Raw genomic sequence first — 19,198 nt, forward strand, 5'->3', positions numbered from 1 at the left:
AACAAGCTGTGCTTTGTGTTTCTAGAGAAACCCTAAGATCTTGTAAAAAATAATGGAAAATATGAGTATGGAAAGAGCTAGAAAAATAGTTCCTTTGCTAAAGGTCATGAAAATGTGCTGTAGGGCTAGGAATGTAATGTGATGTTCTTTGTTGAAATATTTCAATATTTGCCTAATAATAATAATAATAATTTTCCCCCCAAATTTTAGGTGGCCCATATCAGAGCAGAAAGAGATATTTTGGTTGAAGCAGATGGAGCCTGGGTAGTGAAAATGTTTTACAGCTTTCAGGATAAAAGGAACCTTTATCTGATCATGGAGTTTTTACCTGGAGGTAAGCTGGGTGCTGTGGCATAAGGTGATACAGGTACTTCTTCCTTAGCTTTTGTTGGCAGCTTTATAAAACATTAGAAACAAAGATGCTGTATAATTTGTGAAAATAAAAGTGTTAACACTCTTTTAAATGAAGTCCCAGTCATGTGATCATTCCTGATTTTTAGGGGAAGAAAAAAGGTCGAAGGGGTATTAGACTTGAATTAAATAATTATTTTAATAGAAATTCCTGCTTTTTACAACTGAGGCTGTTAACAGTAAAAACAAACCAGAAGAAAAGCCCTTGTTCAAACAGTTTGTGCAATAAATTTAGCGTGTGTAAAAATCCACTGTATTTTCTCAGGCTGTTCAATTAAAATTCCTGTTTAGGATTTTCAACTAAAAAAGTAAGTTGGGTTTGTAGGTCCTTGCAGTAATAGTTTTATGATTAGTAACTATAAGGCCAGTTACAAGGTTAAATTTGGATTCTACTGGGGTTTCTTACAGTTTTGTGATTTAAAATGTTCTGATCCCTAAGCTGTATTTTCTTCTCTTTGATGAGGTGACATGATGACCTTACTGATGAAGAAGGACACACTATCAGAGGAGGAGACCCAGTTTTACATTTCTGAGACAGTGTTGGCCATTGATGCCATTCACCAGCTGGGATTTATCCACAGGGACATCAAGCCAGACAATCTCCTTCTGGATGCCAAGGCATGTACTGGGCTCACCAACTGCTGCAGCTTCCAAGATCTCAGGCTGCACATCACTGGGAGCCACTGGTGCCACCCCAGAGATTTCAACTGGCTGGAGGGAAGGCTGGGAATGCCCAATGTATTTTCTCTGGAGGACACCAGTATGTTTAAACAAAGCCAAATCTTACTCAGAACTCTTTTAACCATTTTAAGACAAGACTTTCAAGGGAAAAAACCCACTCAGGGTGGCCAGATGCTGATATTCATACACATTAAAAGGTGCAGCATTCCTTTCATGCCTCTTGAAGTAGCTGTGGACAATTCAGACAATGCTAAATGTTCAATTCCTACATTACATTTATTTCATCACCCACTCGGCTGTGGAAACTCCCTCAGTTAGACTGACCATTCTGGCCATGAAATGCACCCAGTCAGCATCACCAGATCATGGAATTATCTAGGCTGGAGAAGATCTTTAAGATGATGGAGGCCAGGCGTTATCCCAGCATGCACAGATCTGTCAGGTTTGATGGGTTCTATCAGCACTGATGTCTGGGAATCTGATTAAAGCCAAGGTTACTACCAAAACAAAGCAAAGGAATTTTGTCCTGGAGGCTTGCTCAGTCGCAGTGGTATCCAGTTCAAAACAAAACCAGGCAAAGTACCTGCCCTCAACCATTGGGAAATTGTAGATTTGACCATTTCTGGGAGGCCATAGCCTGTTGGAGAGAAAACAGACCCTTCCAGTATACCAAGGTTCAGTCTTTGCTCCTGTGCTTGTCCTGTGCCAGTCCATCATGGCCTAAGAGGGCATGTCCAGTGATTAAAACTCTTTTTTTCCCCAAGCACTACCTATATAAATAATGGTTTTGTGTTCTCTGATTGTATTTTTTCAGGGTCATGTAAAGCTGTCTGATTTTGGGCTCTGCACAGGTTTAAAGAAAGCTCACAGAACAGAGTTTTACAGGAACCTCACACACAACCCACCAAGTGACTTCTGTGAGTATGAGCTGTCCTAGTTGAACATGTAAATGGTTTTGAGCTGCAGCTGTACATTGTACCTGTGTTTCTGCTGGGATAAGCAAGATGGAGCAGGATGATTACATTTAATTGGAAAACTGGAAATGCTTGTTCCCTGGGTCATGGGAGCATTTCACAGGCAAGAAATTATGATTTCTGCAGTGGTCATGTATTTTTCATTATGTTAGTGAAATTACAGAGCTGCTCTTTCAGGAGGGACATGGGTTCCATGCGCCCAAGGACTGAAGTCAGTGACAGTCTCATGAAACTTCTCAGAAGCTGATCTAAAAATTTTAACAAGTTCTAATTTAGAATTGCTGATATGTGTCCTACTTACATGAGTTTCAGCTGTGCATTGGACAGTAGTTATTCTCATGTTCCCATTTACAGTTATAATCAAGTATTTGTTTCTAGACTAGGGTTCTAAATATCCAAGATAATTACTTAAAACTGGAGTCCTGTAATCTTTTTTCTCTTAATTCTCACAAATACACTTGTTATTTAATAACTACTTTGTAAATTAGCATTTCAGAATATGAACTCAAAGAGGAAAGCAGAAACATGGAAGAAGAACAGGCGACAGCTGGTGAGTTAATGAATGTATAATTCTTGGTTTGCTTTTAAACTAGTTAGAGGAAGTGTTAAATTAAAACTCAGTGCTAATGCTCCTGGTTTTTACAGCCTGCAAGGCCCTGATATGTGGCTTTCTACAAGCTGCCAAAATCACAAATAACTCAGAAGAAGGGGGTCCAGGTTGGAATAGTAAGGCCCTGCTCCTCTCTGTGCCTTTGTTTGCCTTGTGAGCATCTGGCCCAAGCCCTCAGGTGTCCTCAGCCCCATGGCCAAGCTGTGTCTGGGGCTCCCTGCAGCACTGGCCTGCTGTGGATCCATGGCTCTGATTCCTGCAGCTCAGTCACAAGCAGATGTGTGGCTGCAGAATTCCTTTCCAGAGAGCTCTGGGGAATTCCCATTCTGCTGAAAAAGGGAATGTGGTGGAAAGGCTGTGGGAGGGTGTTGGTGCTGGAGTGCTCCAGCCTGGGTTTGTGGTGAGGAGTGGTCAATAATGAGGGGACTTGTGGCATAAACTGAACCAAAGCAAAGTGTCTGTCAGCCATGACCTTTCAGACTTCCAACCCTGCCCATGATTTTCCCCAAAAAAACCTCAACTCTCAAATTTTGGGACTCTTTATTTTTCCACACCCTTTTTAAAAAAAGTGATCTACTGCAGTATTCCCCAAAAGCTTTTGGGTGATCACTCCTTTCCTAAAATGAGATTACATTGCAGCCACCATGCTGCCTCATGGAGCTGTATTTCACAGCCTTATTCCAGCCTGGAATTAGATCCCTGAAAAGAATTTACCTCAAGTCCAGTAAAGGCTGATGTGGCACTACTGTGTGGTGAGGAACAGTCCCAAAGAGACAATAAAAGGCCAAAACGACAACTTGCATCAAGACTGTTGGGAAAGGAGCCACGTTTTCAGTTTTCCATTGATTCAATCCTAAATATCTCAGGTCTGTACAATCAAACAAAGTGTTTCTTTATGGTCAGACAAATTAATGTAAAATATTTTTGTGGCAAAACTGCTTTTGGGGGACTTTTTTGGTCTTTAAATTTTTTTTGTTTGTTTTTTGTTGGTTTTTTTGGGGGTTTTTTGTTTGGTTGGTTGGTTTGGTGTTTTGTTTTTTTTTTTCTTTGGGTTTTTTTTCTCCTTCCTGCCTCATGGAGGATTTTTCATCTATAAAGAGAAATTCCCAATACATGGCTTGTGTATCATGAGTGCCACACCTGGGCATCTACCACTGATTATGCCTTTGAAAATAAACAAAGACCACAACAATAGAACTTCTTGAGTACTTTTATAATGCAGCTACCTTAAACTTAAGCTAAGATGACCTTCTGATATTGCAGTTGCAATATTCTATGATGTCATCACATTAAAGAGTATGATTTCCATTTATTTTCGAGGTTCTGTGTTTATTAATATAAAAGAATAATATTCTTGGGACTTGAGTTCCTGTGAATTCTCAAATAAAGCATTCTTGCTCACCCAAAGAACAAGATCCTGTATGTAAATCCCCGGGAGAAGGTATTGCAAAGTGTAAAACTACAGTATTTCTCTTTTAAAGAGATGATTCCTTTTTTCCAGGCATATTCTACTGTGGGAACCCCAGACTACATTGCTCCAGAAGTGTTTATGCAGACTGGGTACAACAAGCTGTGTGACTGGTGGTCCTTGGGAGTGATTATGTATGAAATGCTAATAGGTATGTTAAAAACCCCAACTTAAGAGTTGTTCAAAGGTAACAGGGTCCATTTGTTCAGAAGAGAATACCTCTGGCTAATACTTGTTATATTTGGGAGCCCCAGTGACAAAGGCAGAGGCCCAGGTCACTGCTCTCCTGGAAAAAGTTTAATAATTTTATATTTGTTTGTGCAGGGTATCCACCTTTCTGCTCAGAAACGCCACAAGAGACTTACAGGAAAGTTATGAACTGGAAAGAAACGTTGGTATTTCCTCCAGAGGTGCCTATTTCAGAGAAAGCAAAGGATTTAATTCTAAGGTCAGTAAGAAAAACCCAATTCTGGCCTCTTGCCCAGCCAGGGTCATCTTCCGTCAGGATAAATTCCTGTTGTGTGTAAAGGAAGCTTTATGTTGGAGCAAAGGCTGGTTTCTTCTGTCATCATCCCTGATGGATTGTTAAATCTTTTTCTCTTTGTCACTTGTTTAACATGAAGGAATAAGCTGGAATGATCTTAATTTGTACCACGGTATAAGGAGAAACAGAGCAGACCAAAAATAAAGTGATCAACACAGAATTTTTTTCTTCTCTGAGGTGGCAAGAAAATAACTACTCATCAGCATTTAATGCACTGAACAGAAGTCTTGGGATGTTTTGGATTTACTCACTTCTTTCAAAATCCCAGTTTTTAGTTGGCATTGAGGTTTTTGTGAAGGTTTTGCTGACAAGGTCAGGCAGAAATGACCCTCTTGTAAAATTTTACAGAAATGACCTCATTTTACAGAAATGACCCTCTTGTCCTGGGAGGGTCTGGGGGGCACATTGTTTTTGGGTTTGATATTTATTCCTTTTTTCCTTTTCAAAGCTAATGCTATAGCCTTATATAATTTTGTTACAGGCAAAAAGGGGAATGTACTTCACAAAACTAGAGTTTATAATTAGTTCCAGCAGTGCTCCAGTAACCTACAAAAACATTACAAATACAAGAAACAGTTATCCTACATCCAGCTAGTGATACTAATAGCTCAGATAATTGAATTGTCACTAATCCTCATGAATAAGTCTGGTCAAACACTTAATATTGAATTTTCAGTATCTGTTTCTCTGCTGTTCTGCTCAACCTTCCTTGTCAACATCCCAAGTTTTCTGCTGAACAGAGTAGAGCATTACTGCTGAGGATTTCTTCCTCCTCAGTCTTGGCTGTGTTTGGGGAATTCTCAGAGATTTCAGTGTATTTGTCAGCATGTCTTACTCATGCATCTGCTTACACAATGACTACTTGAATTTATCAGTTTGCCTCTACAAGGAGAAGGGTTAAAATTGGGGTAGAACTTCTTAGTTATAGGTAATCTGTTAAAATGAGGTCAAAACAGGTTGGACAGCAACCACCTGGGCATTTTGGGTACTTTGTCCATTGCAGCTTGGACAAGATAGGCAACATGTGTTTTAGCTTAAAGGGAGATGCAGATAAAGCTAAAGGGTTATGGACAGAGATAAATCCAAACTAAAACAAGCTCAAGTTCAGACAAAGCCTGACAAATCCTGTGGCTGAGTGTTGTTAGTTGTTAGTCCTTGGCACTACCCAGCCTGCTGGGCTGCAATACAAATACAGGAAGGTTTTCTTCCCCACTGACACCCAACTACAAGAAAAAGAACTTTAATTTGTAGCTGGATACAGTTTGTAGCCTAACCTGCTGTGCTACATATGCAGAAAATGGAGAAAATGGCTGGGATTTAATGAATTCCTAGGCAAATGCTGGTGTTCCCATCTCCTGGACGAGATACTTGAAAGGCTTTTCCAATCCAGAGGAAAAGAGTCAGCCTCTGCTGCTCCCTGGAACAAATCCCTGAGGTCACTGAGTTGCTGTCCACCTCCCTATTTTCCTTCTTTGGGATTTTAGGCTTTTCCTTCTGGCCTGCTGGAGCAGGTAACAGTCCCCATCTCACCAATCCTCTGTCTCCAATTTCACCTTTTTCTTCCTGCTATTTCATGGCTGCCTCTCACAAATGGACAATTCCTTGTGGGATCTGAGCTGAGGTTATGCAGCAGGGCTGTTTCACAAACAGGCCCTGGGATTTTTGCACCACCTGCACCTCTGAGGAGAGGGAAGTGGGAGAATAGGGACATGGCACGTTTGGAATGGGCTGGCTCACTGGGATTCCAAAATACATCAGAGAGCAGTCCTGATCTACTAAGTATATTTATTCTTCTTCGTTTGACTTTGAAACAGGAATGTTTAAATAGTTGAGAACATGCCAGGCCAGTTTTCAGTAGCAGGGATTTGAGCCTCCATTCCAAACTGATCTTACAGGACCAGAACATGCAGCAACTTTTCACAAACCTGGAAGATGGGGATGCAGACATTTAGAAAAGGTGTCAGTTATTGGCATCCTGGCTTTTTGTTTCAGGATTTAACAATGTTCTGCTTCTACTATTTCCCTTCTCTCCTAGATGCAATGGGCTGCTTTGAGGCTACCCCAAGTGGTGAAACAATTTGACAGAACTTCTTGAAATTCTTTATACTGGATACTGTTGCTTCTGTGGAATTTATTGTTCCCTTTGCTTTTTCCCCTTTTCCAGATTTTGTATCGACTCAGAAAACAGAATTGGTAGCAATGGAGTAGAGGAAATAAAAAGTCATCCATTTTTTGAAGGAGTAGACTGGGGACATATCAGGTATGTATATACACACATGTTTTCCAGGGAGAATAAAAGCCATGAAAGCAAGAATTTCATGTAGTGTGATATCAAGGACAATTATTTCCAATTTATCTTTCATTTTGAAAGGCAGCTACTGGCAGTAGTGGGTTGACACTGAAAGTTTTCTGGCCTTGCTGACATGCATAGAAATGGCCAGAGTTTAACTGACTTGAGATACCTCAGATTATTCCAGACTGCCCAGAACAGAAAGAAATTGTTGTAGAGTGGCTGTGGATTTCATTGCAAGTGTAGTAATTAGACCTGTGGTGAGTTTACAGGTGTAAATCACTGCCTTTCCCACAGTGCTGTGTCCCAGTATGAAGATTTTGCTGGCACAGATTCCTTGGGCACTTTCAAAAGCCACCTTAAAACTCCTTCAAGGGCTTCCTGGCTGTGGAGGTGCTAAAGCAGAGGCAGCCTGGTTTGGGAGAGAGATGCTGAGTGTCATAAAGAGGAGCTACAGTCCAAAGGTTTTGGATGAGGTCTAGGCTGGTGAACAGTGGAATTGTAAAGCTGTGGGTGCAAGTGCAATCCTGCTGGGCTGGGTTTGTGAAACAAGGTAACCACAGTGGTGGCTCATGACAAGATCAGGGTGATAGCTGTGTGGCAGATAAGTGTGGGATGCTCTCTCAATGGGAAAATGATGTTTGCCCCAAGCCTGCCAGGAAGACACCAATGGGGATAAGGAACCAAACAATCTCCCCATGGTGTCAGCAAACAGGAGAATCAGATTCATCTGTGATGCACTCAGTGCTCTGCATTAAGGGAAGCTTTAAGTGTAAAAGCTAAGTTAAAACTGGAACTTAATGTCTCATTTCCCAACATTCACTCTTCTGGCATTGATCTTTATTTGCAGGGAAAGACCAGCTGCAATCCCTATAGAAATCAAAAGTATTGATGATACTTCCAACTTTGATGAATTTCCTGAATCAGACATTTTACAGCCAGGTGAGACTGCCATTGTAAATTCCAAATCTCCATCTGTGACGTGCCAGAATACTGCACAGATGCCTTTGTTGTTGTTTATGTTAATTTTTCTAATGACCCAATCAAGTTAGTTTGTAGATCAAGTCTCCATATTTTCTTTGAAATATGAGTATAAACCTGTGATCTCTCATAGCTGCAAAGCCCAGAGATTTTAAGAGTCCAAACTCTTGGTAAAAATGGTTTGCACAGGTAGTGAGCACGGAAAGCAGTGGAGTTTTCTGCCAGGCAGTCTGTCTAACCAGATTCTGGTAAAACATCATGCACCGATTTTCTTTTCATCTTCAGTGACTTTTGAGGTTTGTGCCAAACATAATTGTTGAGATATTTGTGGGTCAGAATTTTCAGACAGTTGATTACTTAATGCAGTATTTAATGAACGTGAGTTGCTCTGTAAATCACTTCAGGGTTTTTTTAAGTTGTTGATTTCTCTTGGCAAGTTACAGGAAATTTTCATATGTAAAAGACTTGGTTCTGTGACATACAAATAGTCCCAGGTCCCACTGTTTTCAGTTACTGGAAGATTGGCAGATGATTAATTGCTGTCTGCTAAGTGTAGCTGTGTTAAAGTCATAAGAATTATCCAAAAGCTGTTGGTTTTGTTTTTTATCTGAAGTGGCTTTTATTTAATGGTGAGGAACTTTGTCCTTTTAATGCAAAGCAACTCACCTCCAGTGCCTAAGCTGGTTATGTCCATATTTGGATAATGCCAAGAACATTTGTGTTATTTTGGCATTTCAGACCCACTGAAAATGGTACTGTATGTGTAGATACCTAAAAATCAGAACATCAGAAATGTCATGAGGTTTGTAATTGTGTATCCTGTGAGTGTGTTAGAGGCTTCTGTCAAGGTATGGAAACCTGGTAGAGTGTGTACACATAATTAAAAGAAAAAAAAAGGCAAAACAAAAATCTCTCTTTTTCTGCTTCAGAGTTCTATGCTGAAATTATAACTCAGACCATTGACAAAAGGCAACTGACCTGATTAGAAGCAGGATTTCTTCCAGGAGTTTCTGCTGACTAAGGAAATAAGAGTTCAGGGCTGTTTAGCTCTGTGAAAAGTCCTCTCAGAAGCAGCCTGGGTTTAACTCTTCTTATGTGTGTTTGCTTTTGTTTCTGAATTCTAGTGCCAAACACAACGGAACCTGACTACAAATCCAAAGACTGGGTTTTCCTCAATTACACCTACAAGAGGTTTGAAGGGCTCACCCAGCGTGGCTCCATCCCTTCCTACATGAAAGCTGGGAAGTTGTGAAACAGAACACAACCCCCCAAAGGAAATTGCAAACACAAACCTCAGGTAGCTGCATCACCAGGCCTGCTTGGCGTTAGTTATCAACACATCGACTCTGGTGCGCATCGATTTCAAATGGAAATTCTACAGGATTAGGATTTCTAAGACTACTACAGGAATTAGTTGGCAGTGCCAGCTGGCTTTTTTTTTCTTTTTTTTTCTTTTTTTTTTGTCCTTTCCTTCTTTTTTTTAATATTTGAATGTTTTTGTTAACTTTATTATACAAAGGTACTGGAATAAAAGGAACGTGCATCGCTTTTCCTGCACTGCCTACGTGTGGATAACGGTTAATTATGCCTCTCTGTACTGTGGCTTTGTTTGTACTGTAAACCATCTAATCCACCCAGGAGGGAAACATATCATTGATGCAGCACTGGTGTTGTACTGTTCAGCTGGTGGGGTTTAGATATGCAGTATAAAGAAAACTGTCCACATTTGCAAATCTCTCTGAGCAATTGCTCAAGGGTGTTCCACTTGTGGTCTGCAGATACCCCATGAGTGTAGCACATGGAATTATTTTTAATAGCAGTGTCCTCTGGGCCTCCTTGTGTCCTGTGTGCCCTCTCTTGCCCCAAGTTCAGGACTTTATCAGCCCTTTATCATCATCCCTTTTATCCCTTTTCCCACAGTGTGTCGCAGTGAGGCAGTCCCTGTGATCTGTTTAGTGGTATTTCTGCTTTAAATGATCGTTGGCAGTATTGCTGTTAGAAGTGATGATGCCTGATGCCAATTTCAGAAGCAAAAAGGAATCTGAATAAAAAGTATTTTTAGGAGAAGGGAAACGCTCTGATAGTAAGTTTTGAGGGGATGGCAGAGTTTCCAAGACTGCATTCCTGCCTCTGCCTCTAAAGCAGCTCACCTTTGAGCTGCTCATAATTCAAACATTCTCTTCCCTCTGTGCAAAATGTGTTGTAGGGAAGTGATCAGATTGGTGCTTTTTCTTTTTTTTCCTCCCTGAGCAGCTGCAGGTGGAAGGGATCCTGCTCTAACCTCTCCTGAATCGCAACCTCTGCTCACATAGAGGAAACTGTGTCCCACTAGATTCAGATTCTCCAGTGGGTTCCTTTTCTTCCAGGATCTCCACTTGGCATGGCCGTGGGATTAGAAGGGATCAGCTGAGCCTGCAGCCCAATTTCCAGGGACCACCTAAATGTTCTTGTGGCCAGTCTGCAGGATGGTGACAACCTGACAGCTGAGCCAGGTGTCCTTTCCCCGGGCAGAGGAAACAGAAGCAGAAATACCTCCATGTGCAGGCTCTGTTTTGTTCATCAGCCCAGCAGCAGTTCAGGACTGAGTTGTACTCCCTGAGCAGTTTGCAATTATCTGGTCACTGGTGACTTTCTCTGCCTGTACTTACAGCTTATCTGCAGGGCTTTGAATCTGTCACAGTACAGCAGAGATCTCTGCTGTCATTTTCTGGTCGAATGAGATGTTCAGCACTGAACAATTCCCCAGTGGCTGAACAAGTAGAGTCACTGTTGCTGTCTCCCTCCTCTGAACACCAGTGAAAGCCACCCTAAAACCTCTGCAGCCCCTTCTGTATGGAGCACAGGATGATTTGGCATACAGCAGGAAAGATTCCACTGGACAGACTTTTGCAGCAATGTGGAAACTACTGTTATAAAGCCATTAGAGAAATATTTATTGCTGTTAGGCACTGTGGTATTAGCTGAATTATTTGTATGCTCTGAAAAACATACTGGCATGTTGATCTGTTGCATAAGAGCCCATTTCCCAGCAAGATTTCTGTGCATCAGTGCCTGTGATAGGCAGGTGTTCTTCCATGATCCAGTCAGGATCCCTGATCCAGCCTTTCCTCCACATTTTGTCTCCCTTGAAGCCTCCAATATCTGTTATTCATACCAAACAGTTTCAGTCTTCAGCTCCTCAAAGAGGAGTAGCCACTGCCTCAGGCCCATCCCGTATTAGAGCAAAGCTAAGCTGAGCTTCTGCCTGAATGCTGGACTGAGGTGGGAACAGCTCCTTGATCTCCCACATTTGCTTCCCAGACCTTATACTAATTAACATCTTGCTGTTGGGGCAACGTCCTTAAAAATTCTCCAGTGTTGTTCTTAGCCTTGTCAGTGTGCTGAGGCTCAACCTGTGGCCATCCAAGGCCTGTAGAAAAACAGTAACTCACTTAAATCCACCTTTCAGGCATCGTTCTGCCTCTGCCCCAGCAGCTCCTGAGGCTTCTCAGGAAAGGAAATGCCTTTCCTAAGGCCTTGACTTCAAAACAGGGAAACTCATGCAGGAAAAAACATCCTGAGATGCAAATTTGGCCTCAAAGGACACTGCTATTCAAAATACTTTTCATTGGTTTTAATTTCCAGTTTCATCCATGGGGCACCGTGTGCGCTGGAATTGGAATTCCTGCAACCACCACCTTTCAGAAGAGCACAGTAACCCCATTAACATGACCTACAAAGAAGTCTTTGCTCAAACTTGTTGAGACAAGCTCAGTTTCATGGAAACTGCAAATGCTCAGTGATACTGGTGATTTTTTTTTCCTGTGGGGCTTAGGGGAGGGCAGAGAAGTACACACTTAATTTAAAGCTATCTATTAAACAACTATGTCTGTACATATTCACTGGTTTACAAACTTGGGAAAAAGCTCAACCCTTCTACTTGCAACACTAAAAATAATACTAATTTAAAACTGCAGATGATTAATCATATCAGTGCTCACATAGGAGTTATATCCATAAGGAAACAGCCTGCAGCCTATCTAGCATAAACTCCTGTATTGTGGTAGTTGAGTTTTTAAAATTTTCTTGTAAACATAGCATTCTTTTAATCAGTAAATCCAGTTAAACAATATTAACTACTGCTTTTAGGATGATAGGGTTTTTTTTTTAAAGGTGAAACTGTGACACTGTACTGGATTAAAGAGAACAGCAGGTTAATCTACACTGACTTTCAAAAAAAAAAAGGAAGTGCAACATATCTTTAATATCTTTAATTTTGTTATTTCTATCTGATTCCTTTGGATGGTTGTGTGTTTTCCTTTGGCAACGTTTGTCACTGTGCCATTTATTTTTCTTATTCTTGGAGTACCAAAGATCCTGAAATGGCTTGATGATTGCAACCATGTGAAAATTTATTTTCTGGAAGTATGTTTTGTTAAACTTTTGTTAAAACACTAAATTGTGTATGCAAATTGTTATCAGAGGTTTGCTGGGATGTTTACCTATTCCAGCAGGGGAAATTTGAGTGCATTGATGGAAGTGGAGAGCCTGAATCCAAATTCTGGATTGGAATTCCCTGAAAGTGGAGAGGGAGCTTGGATTGGGAACTGCAGCTGAGCTTTTGCACTTCGTTCCATCTCAAATCAGCATGAGTGAGTGGCCTTAGGTACAGGACATCAGCAGAGGTTGTCTCATGTGCAAAAGGAGTTTAAAAAAATTGCCAGCATTCAGAAATCAAATCTTGTTGATACTTGTTGATACTCTCCTTGCTGGAGAGTTATAGAAGTGTTATTTTTATAGGTCAATTGTTCCCCACCTGAGCTGTTGGAGACAGTCTGGGATAAGGGCACTTGCCGGGGGGAGTTCAGCCAGGGGGCACCAGGAATGGGCACCAGGAACAGCACACAGCTCTGCTGTCAGCTCCTTCCCCAGGGCTGACATTCCTCCTGTGCCTAGCAAGCAGGGAATGCTGCAGTCTAGCCCAGGTAATGCTTAGGAAGTGCTCTCACTTTCTTAGTAACACAAGCAATTGCAGGCGTTGTAACACACTGAACCTTGTCCTTTACTGTTGGGATCTCACAGCAGCTCGTTCTTGGAGTCAAAATGCAACTGCTATATTTTTCCTAGACTGTTTCATTAGTTGTGGTTGGGAAAGTTACATAGAAGCATTATAAAAATTTATATGAGGCTTTTTACAGCATTTGAAAATAAAAGTAGCATTCTTTTTGTAAAGTTGCAGTTTTTGTTTCTTTCACCCCGGTGTACTGGATTTCTTTTCCAGAATGGGAGACATCTAAGGAATTGAGATCCTGTTTTGTGGATTCTCATCTTGAATTCCATGGACAACAAAACACCCCAGTGTTGTTACGCTCAATCAGAAAGTAGAGAAAGCAAATATTGTTTGACTTGTCCCACCTGCAGTCATGTGAAGAAGCTACTTCTCAAGTGGTTACTGATCTTCTCCAGTCTTACCTTCCCCATAGGCTGTAATTTATCCAGGAAAGGCTTCCAGGGGCAGTTGTGTCTTTTGATCCACTACAGAACCCTTTCTGTCCTACTGTTCCACCTTCCCTGCCAAGTTCAGAGCAACAGCAGTAGAAGTACTGAAAGTTGGATAAAAAGATGAGCAGCTGAAAGCCAAGAGAAGTGAGGAGACACTGCCTGGCCTTGTCTGGAGCCCTCCTGAGAAGAACAGGAGGCCTCCCTCCACTCCAGAACTGCTGCTCTCAATAAAGGTAAAAATGCAACAGAATTTTGCAAATTCTATTTAATAGGATCACCCTTTTCTTCCCTTGACTGTGCATGATTGTGTGGCAGATCTACACATCATAAGGAAATATAGGTTTAGTTCTTTACCTCCTTGCATTACCAAATCAGATATTCCTCAGAAAAAGCACTTGAATGTCAAATATGAAGGCTATACCTTCAGCATGGGTAAATCTCTTTTTAAATCTTATCTTAGAGTTTATAAGACATACTGCACATATCTACATTTTTCATTTCTTTGTTCTTGTACAAAGTGTGCCTAGTACCTAAGCAAAACAATAATGCTTTGGACAATAAAAGGCTTTTTCTGACAAGCTTTCTAAGGAGGGAGAAGGGAGGAGTATCCAAAACTGTCTGTCTTGGGAATGGGGACAATAGTGGCTCCCAGCTCTGGACTAGGCAAGGATATCTTTGCTGTTCAGGAAGTATTAATGTATTTGGAAATGTAGAAAGCTGCCAGGCATTGGAAGGGGCTGCCAATGGAGGTTTAGAGTTCCTATCCCTGGGGGTTTTTAAGGAAGGACTGGATGTGGCACTCAGTGCTCTGGTCTGGGTGACAAGGTGGGGATCGGTCACAAGTTGGACCCAACAATCCTGGAGGCCTTTTCCAACCTTCATAGTTCTGTGATTCCATTTCCCTAAGGTAATGTGATTCATCACATGTGTAGATTTTAAATATCGGAGAGGTACTAAAATGCCTGTCCCACAGCTGAATTTCCCAGGTGAAAGCAGGTTCTAAGGATGGGTGCAGGCCCTGTTCCTCGTGAGCCACGCTGGATTCAGCTGTGCCAGGCTCTGCAGCGTGGAATGCCTGCTCCTAAAATCCACCAGGTTCCAGGTGCTTTAATATTGGGACAGCTGAAGGGCAAATTGGTGTCTGTCACACACTGAACTGGCACCAGGGTTTGGACACTTCATCACTCAGGAACACTGCTGCAGTGTGACAGGAAATTAATCTCTCCAATGCAGAGGGAGCTCATCCCTGCTGCCTCCTGCTCCTCCCAGTGCCGCTCCTCAGGTTATCTGAGCCCTTGGAGGTCCCTGTTCCTGGGGTAGATGGGGCACACAGACTTCAATCTCATTGTGCTGAGGAGGCAATGAGCACAGGGTTCTCCTTTCCCAACCAAGCCCAAGCTCTTCTAGGAACAGTTTGTTTCGGATCTGAACCGACCCTTGGTGCTGAATCTTGTTTCTGTACCAGCTGCTTTAATCTGTTTCTAGTGAGGCACCATCTGCTGCAGCTTCTCCTCCTCCAGGAATACGTGCTGGCTCTCCATGCTGTCCCCAGGCAGTTCACTTCCACCGGCAGCATCTCCTTCCCCCGCAGGTGCCTCTGCCCATCCTCCCCACTCCAAAGACAAAATCTTTGCCCTTGCCTCTACATTTCCTGCCCTTGGAATTGAAGGATGAGGGCAGCTCGTCAGCAGAGTGAGTGCTGAGCCCTTGGAGCTGTTGTGCAAAAGTGTAACTACAGCCTCTGTTCCCCATCTTGCAAGAGAGACTGCAGCTACAGAAAGTGTTACAGACCGGTGGAGGTAACACCATTCCTCCCTTCCTTCCAAAGCTGTGTGCAGGATCTGCCCCCAGCATGGGGCCAGGAGATAGAGGTGATGGAGCTCCAACAGGAGGCAGATGCCAAGATATTCCCCCCAACCTCATCTGGGCATGTGCAGTCATGCACAAAACCGACTGGAAATGGGAGCAGTGATTTACTGGGAGCGCAAAACTGCAGCGGTTTTGGACACTTCATTTCCCCAGTTCTACTTCTGACTTCACTGTCTCTATTTATTACTAGGGGATGATCAGATAAGAACTTCAGTGACTTTTTTGATCAGGACAGGGTGAAATCACTGGCAATCTAGACACACACGTCAGGATCTTCAGTCCAGCAGGCTTTCTTTGAGGTCTTATCCAACTCCCATTGACGTCAGCAGAAGATCCCTATCTAAAGCCCAAAGAAACCAGGAACAAGGATGGTCTTCAAAGCAAACTGGATGCCATGCTTTGGTGCTCCTTACAAATGAGACAAAAAGGTTTCACTATTTATACAACTCAGCTGGTTGAAAAGCAGTGTGTGGAGAGGAGGCCTTTTGGCTTCAAACACAGTGGTGAGAAACTTGCATGGCACTTCTGATGTTAAACAGGACAATATTACCTGGTTTCTAATAACCAAAATCAAGCTAATGCCTTGAGGAAACTTCACAAAACATACAGTTTATTTAAATGCCACTTTTAGGCTCTCATTAGGCATTCAGAAACTACCAGTTTCTACCAGGAACAAAAAGGCTATTTCAAAACTGAAGATTATTTTGTTTTTAAATCAGAAGTGGCGCTGTCAAATTGAGAGACTTTGGGGTAAGTGATTTACAAGCAAGTGTATTATTTTGTGGGCAAAACCCTTGCAAGCCTGGACTCCAATATTAAGCAGGCATTTAGGAAAATGTTAATCCTTTTGACTGCCTTTAATTTCGTTAGAAAATCACACACTAAATTGCCATCCTGCTGGCTCCAATTCTGAGATTAGAGAGGAAGAGCAAGTAGGATTCAGATGCTCTTCTCAAGCTAAACTTGTTTCATCATGAAAGGAATTTGTCCATGATTCCCAGATGTCCAAGGCCAGAGTATATCCCTGTCACAATTCAGTTGGATACTGCAGAACATAATCCATGCTCCTGGTATTGTGTCAGCACAGCACAGTTCGTTGCTAGTGAAGCCTGATTTTTATTTTTTTCCTGTTTTTTGCTTCTTTGAGGGGCTTCCATAGTAATTATTAAGCACAAATAATTTTAAAGAGTTCATTTTTACTATTGGCCAATGACAGTATGATTATGCTATTTATATAATTTTGAAGCTAAAGAGTCTCTGGGGAAGAAATATTGCTGTAAGGTGACATCAGATTTTACCAATACATAGACACAGAATTTGTAGCAAAGTCAGTAAATTGCTTGTGGTGCCCTTAAAAGTAATCCAGTGACCTTCAAGCAGAATAAAATAACAGACTGAAGTAGATTAAAAAAAAAAGATTAATTCTTGTAACTAGCTAACTTGTTCATATGTCCTCTACAAAACCACACTTGATTCTGTACTTTAAGCCATATAAACCACAGTCTGAGGGGAACCATAAACATTTGTGTTCTGGGAGAGAAGGTTATGAAAAATCTCTGTTTGGACTTACAAAGCTGAGCCACTTCAGTTTCCTGCTATTAAGTTTCAGCAGAAAAAAGTTCTCTGGCTCTCCCTGAGCAGTCACCCAGGGGTGTTTTTGTAAGAAGTAACACAAGTCACCCTAATAATGGAGAGTGATTCCCAGGGTTCCCTCTCCCAGGTCAGGGAGGTGTGTGTGGGGCCAGCTTGGCCCCAGCAAAGACACAAAGAAATGCACATCGCTGGGACAGCATCTGCCACGTCCTGGGAAACAGCTGAGACATGCTATGCTTGGGATGTGACTGAAGAGGAAAAAGGAGGAATAATACAGACACTTTAAGTGCTCAGTCTCAGGCTATTATTTAACTGCCCCGAGGTTTGATTGTTATTTTTACCCCTTTAGCACGTTGTTGTATAAGTTGTTTGGAGAAAAGAGGCTATCTGTGGCTTACATAAAGCGTTCTGCTCCCTATTTTATTGCCGAAAGCTACTCAAGAGAAAGTGCTCACCTTAAAATGGGGCAAAAATATCAAGTGTGGCCTACTCAAAATCAGTGCCTTACATAAACTGGGATCCTGCTCTGCCAAGACTGGAGGCAAACTGTGCTATAAACACCAGTTACTGTCATGTGTTAAAGGTTCAGTGAAGAGCCCAATCATCACCTTTGAATAAGAAGCGAGTCTAATAAATGATGTCTCAGATCTGTGCTAATGATCTGGCAGCCCTTTATGTTTGTAGGAATTATCCAAGTGCTGGCTGACTTGACACTGACCATGGAGGAGGAACACGACAGGCAGAAATGCTGCCAAGAGACTGATTTGATTTTCTGACCTAGTGCCAAAAACTTCTGCAGTGAATTGCAACTGCACTAAAAAATATGAAACAAAATGTGAATCAGGTGCTGGAGTTCTGTTTCTAGTGAGTCAGTTAAAAAAAATAAACCAAAGATTTTAAATGTCCTCATTAATGTTCCCATGTGGAGAGAGTTTGTATTTAATAGCTGTTTAGCTATTAAGCTTGTTAAAACAGTTTTGGGTAACTATTTAGATGTTTAACTCATTGAGCTTTATAACAACAGCCATCTTCAGTTTTCTGTGGTTCCTGAGTCCCTGAAACATTTTCAGTCAGTGTGGCTGACTCACTTCTGAAATCCCCTTAGCATTTGGGTGTCCACTGATCATGCAAACCTGGAGGAGGGAGCTCCCAGCTTCAGAAATGGGGCAAGACAGTACTTTAGCAGGACAAAAGATGACATTTAAGCTTCCTGGGAATAAATTCTTAAAATTTTTTCTCTGTATCAGTTGTGGTATATGAATAAAATAAGTGTGCATTAATGCTAGCAGTTTCTCAAAGACAGCAACAGCATCTTAACTGATTTTTAGCTGTCCCTTCTGTTTTTTATTTCATTTAGGGCAGAAAGGGTTTGTAATTCCTTCTGTTCAATGCAAACTCTGCAAGACCAGCTGAACCCATCATGATGGAGATATATATATATATATGTATTTGCAGTAGTAACAGTGGGATTACATAGAACATAAATTTCTAAAATGAAAATCAGATTTCCAAGGGGAAAAAGCACCCTATGAAGAAGTGTGCATTGAGACTGTCACAGAAGTACCATGGGATTTCTTCAGCAGCATCCCCAGCTGGGAGCCACGATCCCCATGCCTCTTCCCTGGAATATTCTGTCAGAGCCATGCACCCACTCCTTCCACATGCTCTAACCCTTGGGCTCTGCCACGGGCAAGATGCTGGGCTGCCCGCTCCCACACAGACAAGGAGCTTCCACATCAGATGGGAAACGTGCCGGGAGCTTCCAATTATAAAAGATGTCACAAATGGAGTTCAGGATTGCATCTGAGGAACCATCCTCAAGATTATAGTTTGGAGTTTAGACAAGTGAATTCTGCCTACATCTCTGAAAGCTAGGAAGGAAACACATCCTTGTTTTCTGGTTGGGTTTTTTTTTCTCCAAACTCTACCTAACTAGGTGAGTTGCTGATTTTCCACCACATTACACTAAATTCATAGGTATTTGAATGCATTTGGCTCGCAGGGTTTTGTGAGGATTTACTTTCTCAAGCCTTTAGAATCACAGAATCATTTTGCTTGGAGGAGACCCTGGAGATCATTGAGTCTCATCAAGTCTCAGCACTGCCAAATCCACCACTAAACCACATCCCCTAGTGCAACATCCGCACATGCTTTAAATACCTCTGGGGTTGGTGACTCCACCACTTTCCTGACAGACTTTTCCAATTCTTCAATGAAGAATTTTGTCCTAATATTTAATCTAAACCTTCCCTTGCACAGGTTGGGGCTGTTCCCTCATCCTACTGCTTTTTACTTG

General features: G+C 41.8%; 1 protein-coding gene across 1 annotated transcript in view; it reads left to right on the forward strand.

Moving 5' to 3' along the window:
* Nucleotides 1-13,288, forward strand: part of STK38L (serine/threonine kinase 38 like) — a 47,110-nt gene extending 33,822 nt beyond the window's left edge. Inside the window, exons 6-14 of the mRNA XM_030960109.1 lie at nt 211-334; nt 875-1,029; nt 1,907-2,009; nt 2,555-2,616; nt 4,178-4,295; nt 4,469-4,592; nt 6,853-6,948; nt 7,829-7,920; nt 9,084-13,288. Coding sequence (XP_030815969.1) covers nt 211-334; nt 875-1,029; nt 1,907-2,009; nt 2,555-2,616; nt 4,178-4,295; nt 4,469-4,592; nt 6,853-6,948; nt 7,829-7,920; nt 9,084-9,211 — 1,002 coding nt within the window. The 3' untranslated portion in view covers nt 9,212-13,288. The remainder of the gene's footprint in view (nt 1-210; nt 335-874; nt 1,030-1,906; nt 2,010-2,554; nt 2,617-4,177; nt 4,296-4,468; nt 4,593-6,852; nt 6,949-7,828; nt 7,921-9,083) is intronic.
* Nucleotides 13,289-19,198: the final 5,910 nt, after the last annotated feature.

This window comes from Camarhynchus parvulus, chromosome 1A (genome assembly GCF_901933205.1).
Source record: "Camarhynchus parvulus chromosome 1A, STF_HiC, whole genome shotgun sequence".
NCBI lineage: Eukaryota > Metazoa > Chordata > Aves > Passeriformes > Thraupidae > Camarhynchus > Camarhynchus parvulus.